Here is a 9,997-nt window from a genome sequence, read left to right on the forward strand (position 1 = left end):
GCGTGCAGCTCGCTTATAGACAGACGCGATGTGTGGTGATTTGAAGCCATTTGCGTATTTTGAGAGAAAAAGAGAGAGAGCGCACGCGCGACGATTCACTCACGCTGTTTGTGAAATTACGTCTCGCACAAGGTTTTCAAATTCCTTTATAAGTTATTTAATGAAGAAATATGAAGGTGAGTACCTCACCTAAAGCATTATAATTATTTCACCCGCGCCGGACAGAGACTGAGACGGTGCCGCTGCATGTCATGCTACATTTTCATGAACGCTTTGATCCGTTAACATGAGCGTGGAAAAAATACGCACCACGTATGCACTGCAAACGGAGTAATGTGAACCTGGCATTATGTGTGTGCGCTGCGAGTGTGCATGAGCACGGTCTCCAGGAGAGCGCTGAATGGTAAAACACTGGCAAGAATTAAAAAGACATGCAATTTATCAACTTTAGTGATGATGTGACACTGCCTCGAATGTGCAAGTGACAATTCCTGTGTCAACTGTGCAGCGTGCAGCTCGCTTATAGACAGACGCGATGTGTGGTGATTTGAAGCCATTTGCGTATTTTGAGAGAAAAAGAGAGAGAGCGCACGCGCGACGATTCACTCACGCTGTTTGTGAAATTACGTCTCGCACAAGGTTTTCAAATTCCTTTATAAGTTATTTAATGAAGAAATATGAAGGTGAGTACCTCACCTAAAGCATTATAATTATTTCACCCGCGCCGGACAGAGACTGAGACGGTGCTGCTGCATGTCGTGCCTAACCTCTCACAGCAGCGTCATCAGCTTGAGATCGTTTTTTTGAGATCTGCCTTTTTAGAGACCGCCGATCGATCATCCCAACGTGATTATCGGCCGATAGTGATCGGTAGCCAATCAATCGGAGCACCCCCAATTTGCACATCTGCATGTACAAGTGCACAAGTGAGTTTTGCTACAGGAATATCGTGAAAGGAGTAGCAAAAGTCAAAAGCGCTAGGATTTGAAGTTGTACTGCCAGATCTGAGAGGTTGTAAGTGCTGACTTGTGGTTGTATAGTGAAACTGAAGTAAAGTACAAAAGTAAATATGTCGTACACATTTGTGTCTGTTATTTTGTTTATGTGAATGCCATTTTACACATTTGTAACTGCAACTTTGAATTTAAAACACGGATGTTTTGATTGTTGTCTGTGTGTGCAAATCAAAACATTCAGCTTTTCACATCAGAGCTGTGAGTGTAAATTTCAACTTTCAAATACGAATATTAATATGACAAGTTCTCAAATTCAAATCAACTCTTGAGTTTTGTTACTATTTTACCTTCATAGTATTTCATGTTAAAATAGAGACAATGTCTTTAAAATCAAATTTTTGAAGGCAGATCTAGTGGGAGTAACAAAAAAGAAAAACATCTGCAATTTCATTGTTAGCCCACTAGATTCCTATATAGCTCTATAAAAAAGGCTTATAAATTCTCTAGTTGTTTTTAGACATAAATACTTATTTTTATTAAGTTGTGGATTTGGATATATATTTAGACATTCTCAAAGACAACTTTTTTTAAAGGTATAGATTGTTTTATTTGAAATGTCAGTTTTTGCTTTAATTTTACAGTCAAACCTGAACACAGAAAGACATTTTGTTACACATAACATCAAAATGTAACAAAAATTAACAGGAATGCTTTATCAGAGGTTAATCAATCTGATTTCAACCTCTTATTTGAGTCTTCTGGTTAAATTGTGTCATATCGTTACAGCCACACCAGTTCATTTGTGTGTGTGTGTGTAATAGTGTTGTGTGTTTGTGTGTGTGTCTGTTTTGTACTCTTGAAGTTTTAGAGTGTAACTCCTTCCTTCATGTCTGTTTTTACTGCATTGTGGCTAAATTATTGATTTTATTTCACACATTTGCAAAAACATGCTTTGTGTTACAGTCACACTAGTTCATATATGTGTGTCTGTGTGCACGTTTTTTCTGCATCGTGAATGATTTGTAGATTGTACACACAAAAAAAAAAATCTGTATTTTTGTATCTTTGTGTATTTCCCATTAATTTCCAATGGAGGGAATTTTTGACCGTGAACAACACAAGTGTGACTATTTTTTTTACGACCATTTTAGCTTTTCAATTACATTACATGACATTTTTTTTGTGGTCACATAATGACTGCCATAAAAGTCATCGAGTTTTGTACCATTCCAATGAAGTAGCGATTTTTAACATTTCAAAGCATTTTTTTCTGTCTAAAATGATCTAACAACACCAGGGTTAATTAAAATATCATAACTCGATCTTCCAGTGACATATGTCGGACTTCTCAGTCATTTCGTTCACATAAAATCTGACTGCAAGCAGATCTTTCTCTAACCACTCGACAACCCAGCCCTACATTTTGTTCTATTTTGATCATTTGTTTCGCTGGGATGTACATCATAATATGGAAGAAAAAATCTGTCACTACTTCTTTGTGATTTTAATGAAAATAACACTGATAACAGGTATTGACCTCAGATTACTTACAGCCTCAATGATGAGATTCCTAGTCATCCTGTATTCCTGCTGATTTATGACACACATTGTGCCCAGTCGATTCACTTAATTTCATGATAATAGCTGAACTAGATACAATAGAGGAATACATGTCTGCGAGAAGATTACTCACTGTCTCCATTAGTCCACTGTTTGGAGACATCTCTACTTTATTGGAGTGCTCTCGACAGGAAATAATGGCCCTTTAGTGTCACAGAGACATTTTTGTGCGATGAGAGACAGTGTTTGTGTGGAAGGAGCCTGTCAGATATATTTAGCGCCTGTTTTTGAAATCATGTTGTTTGTGGTTGAAACGTCAGCAAATGTTTCAGTGCATGTGTTTGCTTTACATATCAGGGTCTGCGCGTGACGTCAAGAGGCAGTGTTGGTTTGCATGAGCTGTTCTGTGTGCACTGGTGTGGGAGTTTATTCACGAGGATGTGGGCGAGAGTTTTCTTTTTTCTTCCCTATGTTGTGGTCATGTTTGTGCGATTTGTGAACGTGTAGGAGCACGTTGTGTGCTTTAGCTTGAGTCTTGAATCTGTCGTTACAAAAAAAGCAGCTCCAGAGTCTCTTTAATCTGGTTATAAACCTGTTACACATGCATTAGAGACTTGAATAAATCTCCAGACTGTTTGTTCAGTTTCAGTCACTGCCTGTGCTCCAATCAGGCTGATTCTCACTAAGTAGTTCCTGTTTCTCATTTCAGTTTAATTCCTTTTCAGTGATCTCTCCATTGTCTCTTCAGGGAAGTGAGGCAATCTGCCATTTTCTCTCATTTCTCAACATTTATCCATGTCTTCCTACGTTTGTTTTCCTGTAACTTGATGTTTCTTGCTAGAAATTAGTATTTTGAAGACTTCTCTTCTTTATGTCTCACAGTATGATCCCCTGTAGGGCAGTGGATATGTTTACAGTCTTGTCTTTTGTATTTGTGATGCCGTCATGTTTTGTTACACTCATGTTTAAGGTTTCATGATGCGTTTATGTTTAGATGCTCTAGGCTCTTCTCGTTGAGCAGGGTTTCTGTAATTTTCTAAATCTGGTGTTGGTTTCTGCTAGTGCTGGGCGGTATGACCAAAAATTTATATCACGGTATTTTTCAAAATTATACCGGTATCTAGTGCTAAAGTCGCGCTCGTGTGTGTGTGTGAGACGCGGGAGCTGATGGCAGGGGGCGGTGGATATTTGTGGCGGTCAGTGTGGATATTGTGGATGAGTTCTTCTGTCATCACGTTCTATTAGTTCTACAGCTTTAGTTTCGGAACTTTCACGCTTAGTAACACATACAGCTGTTCCCTCACCACAGTGCAACAGTGAAAAGGGACCCCTTTCAAACAGTGTCACGTTCCGAACATTGTTTAAGCGACATACACCGGTATTGTGGAATTAAAAAAATTCATATCATAACAAAAATAAACACCGGTATTCGGTATGAACCGGTATACCGCCCAGCACTAGTTTCTGCTGTCGTGACGTTTACAGTAACCCAGTGATCTACAAGCAGTGACTTACTGGCTAAAATGCACAAAACGTCATGTGATCACAGTCAGATGACTGTGACTAATGTCAGCATCAATAATTCACGTGCTTGATCTCTTGTTGGCCTTTCCTCTAGTAACCTATACATCGCTCCCTCATATTCTCCATTCCTGGTCTACTTTTCTGTCTTTAAGTGCTTTAATTCTTTGTACTTCTCTGGCTTACTCTGTCTCTCTCTCTCTCCCTTTCCCTTCCCCTTTCCAGTAATGGATGTGCTCCCAGTAAAGCACTTAACTTCTCATTGCTCTTCCACTGTAAGATAAATAGCACAGTCAGGCAGTGTTTAATGTTTTATTTTGTTTGGATTTGAAATAGTGCTTTGGCTCTGTAGTAATGATTTCTGGTAGAAGGTTCTTAGTTAAATGAAGTTGGTTTTCATGTCCTACCCTGAGCACTGTGTTGTTAATCATGAACTTTAGTCCCCATTATCTGCTTTTCATTGTATAATGGCAACTGTGTTTCTTAACATTACATGTAAGGCAATGTTGTAAATGTCCTGAGTATTCAGCTTATGAAGAATACTGTAGATCTGTGTATATATGGTAGTGATGTATTGTTGGATGTTTGTTGTTGTAATTATGTTGAATACTCAGTTGCTACTGTCCTCAATTCAAAATCGCATGGATTGAAGTATGTCTATATCTTTCGTGATAATAGCTTGAATCTGCCTACACTGGACGTGTCAAAACTGCATGTCAGAATGTTCACTAGCTTCTTTAGAATGCATGTCATCTTCAGAGTGTGCTAGACTTCAGCTACAGTGGGGAAAATATTTATTTGGTCCCCTGCTGATTTTATAAGTATGCCCACTTACAAAGAAGTGAAGGGTCTGTAATTTTTATGGTAGGTTTATTTTAACAGATAGAGACAGAATATCAACCAAAAAATCCAGAAAAACACATTATATAAAGGTTAAAAATTGATTTGCATTTCAGTGAGGGAAATAAGGATTTGATCCTCTACCAACCAGCAAGAATTCTGGCTCCCACAGATTGGTTATGTGCCCATGTGGAACACAGATTAGTCCTGTCACTTTAAGAAGTTACTCCTAATGTCAGCTCGTTAGGTGTATAAGACATCTGTCCACACAATCTGTATCTTCCATTGCAACCTCTCCCACCACCATGGGCAAGACCTGAGAGCTGTCAAAGTATGTCAGAGACAAGATTGCAGATCTGCACAAGGCTTGAATGGGCTACAACACCATCAGCAAGAAGCTTGGTGTGAAGGAGTCAAGGAGACAACTGTTGGTGAGATTATTCGGAAATGAAAGAAATACAAAATAACCATCAATCGGCCTTGGTCTGGAGCTCTGTGCAAGATCTTGCCTCATGGGGTAAGGATGATCATGAGAAAGGTGAGGGATCAGCCCCGAACTACACAGGAGGAGCTTGTTAATGATCTTAAGGCAGTTGGGACCAAGCAAAACATTGTTAACACTCTACGCCGCAATGGACTGAAATCCTGCAGCGCCCGCAAGGTCCCCCTGCTCAAGAAGGCACATGTACAGGCATGTACAGACCTTATGGATTTAGAGAGGATCTGGAGGAGGAGTGGATCAAAATGCCTCCTGAGATGTGTGCAAACCTGGTGACCAACTACAAAAAACGTCTTACCTCTGTGCTTGCCAACAAGGTTTCTGCACCAAGTACTTAGTCATGTTTTGCATGGGGATCAAAGACTTATTTCACTTATTTTCACTGAAATGCAAATCAATTTCTAACCTTTATATAATGTGTTTTTTCTGGATTTTTTGGTTGATATTCTGTCTCTATACGTTAAAATAAACCTACCATAAAAACATACAGACCCTTCATTTCTTTGTAAGTGGGCAAACTTACAAAACGAGCAGGGGATCAAATAAATATTTTCCCCACTGTATGCTAAAATGGGTGAATAACTTTGTATCCAACTTTAATTTTGATAGAAAATATGGATATTATATAGTTTAAATATAATACAAATGCAATATCTAAATTTAGAATAAATAATAATGTTAATTGCTGTACTTTAGCAATGCTAGAATGGATGAATAACTAGCCTATCTGTTCAACTTTATTATTGACTGAAAGCTGTTAATATGAAGTTGTTGTTATTATTAAATATAAAATGTAATACAAATATAATAATAATGCTAATAATAATTATAATAATTGTAATAATGCTTAACTTAAGCAATGCTAGAATGGATGAATATGTATGCAACTGTATAGCTGACTGAAACATTTATATTTGTATTATATTTGATATCATTTATCAAATATAATACAAATGTATCAAATTATGCAAAAAGTAAATATATAAAAAATATTAAATTATTATTATTTAAAATGATTTTAATAGTATTAATAGTCCACAGACAAAAAGTCACAAAATAGGTTACAATCTGAAGCTGTTTAAATGTGTGATAGCAATAAGATTACACATGACATTTCTCTTATTATTGCTACGTTCACACTGTCAGTTTTTGGAATTGACAACCGCATTTACTAACAGGTGTGAGTCTCGAAATGTCCCGTTCACACAGCAGCTTACAGTAGCATCTCGAATACTGTCTGTATTGAACGTGCAACGGGAGTCAAGCCTGTATTCCTTACCAGTAACCATAGCAACAGTGACCAAAGTAATATCAAAGATGGCGACATCCATAAAACTGGAAGTCTTATCACTTTCTGACACGACAAGAGTCCAATTGAGCCGCAAGTTCATTCGTCAGATCTTCATTAACTGACAGCTGCTTTTATATTTGGGTGAAGAGCAAAACATTTGAGTCGCATGTAGAACACAAACCTGTAACTGCATGTTAGCGTGTAGAACACGGGAGCGGCTCCGGTGGAGACTGGATCTAAAACTTTCACATGACACACAGCTCATTTCTCCGTCACTGTAAGTTACTGAAACCAGACATGAAAACACGCAGCACACGGTAGACACGCATTTGTGCAGCAGAGCGGCTCTCTCGCACTATATGACGTGACAGACAACTAGTTGTCCAGTCCTGTTCCGTTCACACAGCACGTGTTTTCCGAGAATGCGGTTGTGAGTCCTGAAAATTTACGGTGAGTTCAGTTACAGAATGCGGTTGTCACGCCTGAAAATAACTATACTGTGTGTGAACGTAACCGTATTAAGGACTCGAATACAGGACTGACAACCGTATTCTGCTGCTGTGTGAACTGGCCTAACATTTCTTTTAATATACGCATTTTATCAGTTAATGTATTTCCTGGAAATCAAACTAGGGGCATAGCTATAATTTCAGAATTGAGGGGGATAGAAATGTCAAATGTAATACCATTTTTTCCCCTGACTTTTGTCTAATTGACAGGTTTAATTTTTCTTATCACTTACTTTTAATTGGCTAAGACATCAAATACCCTGCTGGACCTTATCCAATAATTTGTATTCTTTATTTCTCCTATATTTCCCTAATGACAATTTTATGATTAGTTTACATCCCCCACATCCCCTGCATATTCTTTGCCCATGAATCAAACCCATGATCGTTGGTGTTGCTAGCAACATGCTCTACTGATGAGCTGTGGAGGCAGGACTGTTTTTAAGTAAAATCTGATAATTTCATCTAAAGTGGTTTGAGTAGCACTCCAGCACGTTGATCGTTAGAAACCGTTTGTCTGCCAACTGAAATCTCAAAATAACTAAATCCCAAAAAAACAGTTTCATTGATTATAATGGGAGCAACTGACTTTTGATGCCTTGCACTGCTCTTGTGAATATGGATCAAGTGCTAAAGAGTTTTATATGTGCCCCTTCCTCTGTTGTGAAGTGATGGTTACACCTCTGTCTGAAATCGAGCAGCCAGAGTTATTGTAGGAGTTATTATAATTTCTGGTGTTTTATCGATATGTTTTTGTTACATCAACGAGGATGACTGTGCAGAAGACACAGATGGACTCACAGGCGGATCGCTTCACAACGTAAAAGCAACACCACCACAGAGCTATTGCCTGGAAAGCTGTGACACATCCGTGTGTGTGTGATGGGGGTGTTTGAGAGAGAATCAAATTCATGAAAGTGTCGGTCATGATGGAGCAGCCTGATAAATTCACCATGTTTTTGTTCCCGAGTTGTCTTCTGTGTTCTCTTAATACACTCCCTCATCTGTCCCGTCTAATTAGTATAGGTATCAATTCCCCCTTGAGTCATGTGGTTTCTAGTCAGCTGAAAAACAAACTAAGGCAATATGGCTCTATATGAGCTTAATGAAAGTATTATTTCCTGTATTTCAACACTTTTAGCTGCACACTGCCTTGTTTTCCCCATTTCCATGCTGCGACTGTTGTGTTTTTTCCAGGATGTCATTGTATCCATCCCTAGAGGACCTTAAAGTGGACAAGGTCATTAGGGTAAGCAGTGTTTTACTTATATACTGTTCTAGTTATTAGGGCTGCAAGGTAATGTTTAAACTAATTGCAATTATTTTGCTAAAAATTTATAATCGTGATTAATCTTAATTGTTTTCATTTGGGGAATATTTTTTATTTTTTTTTTACAGTTAGTGAGATTCCACATAAGCACAAATTAAGAAAATGTCAACTCGTACGCATGGTTTATTTGACCTTATCTAATTTCATGTTTTATTATATTTATCATGTACTTAAACATTTTCTCTACAGCACATGTATTGTAGCACAGAGTTTGTGTAAGTGCATTTATTCAGCAACCACAATCACAAAAAAGTATAGTCAAGATTCATGTTTGGATATATGGCAAATATCAAGATTATGCTTAAATAATAAAGATAAGCAGAAATCATGATCACGATTAAAATGAGTAATCGTGCAGCCCGTAGTATTTATTAATTTTGATTTCCTTTTATATTTTCTTTTTATTTAATTTGTACTGATTTTGCTGTGTGCTTTTGTATTTTTTTTCTTACTTTTTGTTTGTTTAAAAAAAAAGAATCTACATGGTTTTAATTTTTATTTAGTTTTAGGTTTAGATTTAAGTTGGTTAAGCTTACTTGCTTAAACTTTCAGTTAGTTGCCAGGGCAGCATTTCTAGTTTTAGTTTCTCATCTAATATTTATATTTTATTTAATTAACTAATGTTTTTTTTTTAAATAATATGTGTTTTATACAGGATAATAACACTGAAGATAAGTTGGTGCTTTAAAAGAACTGTTGAAGTAAAGTGGATGTTCACATGCGTTTTGCTCCTCTAGGCACAATCCCAGTTTGCCAATGCCACCTCCATCACCCCAGCCATCACTCAGGGGGTTTACCAGCCACAGCCTGCCACACAGGGGATGCCAAGCTCAAGTGAGTCCTGGCCTCTGCCTGTCTGTCTTCCTTTAAAGCTTCTTACGCCGTCTGTCTAGCTTCCATCTCCCTTATCATACCATTCTCTCTTTCATTACTAAAGTGCCGAGTGAGAGCTGTTTTTATAGAGATGATAGGCTTGCCAATGTTTTGTGCAATTGTCAAACAGGAAATGAAGACATGCCTTAGGGAATCTGGGAGCAATTTAACAACCTTCCCTACTTCCTTTTTTAATCTCAGTGTAAAACAAGTGCTCAAGTTGAGCCCCTCTTATCCAGGCAGCAATGGTTTCCACCTACGTGCTCTCATTGTGTCCCTGTGTGAGGCCTCTCGAGACACTGCCAGGATATTACATAACAAGAAGGTTAAAAAAGGAGTTTTTTTTAAGGTGGGGGTTCACACAGTACTGTAACTTGTGCTGTAGTGATAGCTCCTGAAGCTCACGTTATTATAGCCTCAAAGCAGTCTGATCATAGGTCAGTGCGGTGATATTCTTTATAACAGTGTGCTTGACATTCTCGTTTTATGTTGTCTAGATATTTATTAAATATGTATACTCAAGCTTTTTTTAATGTGTGTATAGCGTAGCCCCCTCATATATATTTTTTAGAATGTTTCACACACACACACACACACACACACACACACACACACACA

General features: G+C 37.8%; 1 protein-coding gene across 1 annotated transcript in view; it reads left to right on the forward strand.

Moving 5' to 3' along the window:
• Positions 1–9,997, forward strand: part of LOC107657068 (syntenin-1-like) — a 22,931-nt gene that overhangs the window by 4,684 nt on the left and 8,250 nt on the right. The window contains exons 2-3 of the mRNA XM_016445083.1: positions 8,374–8,425; positions 9,244–9,340. Of these exons, the coding sequence (XP_016300569.1) occupies positions 8,374–8,425; positions 9,244–9,340 (149 nt within the window). The remainder of the gene's footprint in view (positions 1–8,373; positions 8,426–9,243; positions 9,341–9,997) is intronic.

This window comes from Sinocyclocheilus anshuiensis, unplaced genomic scaffold (genome assembly GCF_001515605.1).
Source record: "Sinocyclocheilus anshuiensis isolate Anshui unplaced genomic scaffold, SAMN03320099.WGS_v1.1 scaffold1453, whole genome shotgun sequence".
Taxonomy (NCBI): domain Eukaryota; kingdom Metazoa; phylum Chordata; class Actinopteri; order Cypriniformes; family Cyprinidae; genus Sinocyclocheilus; species Sinocyclocheilus anshuiensis.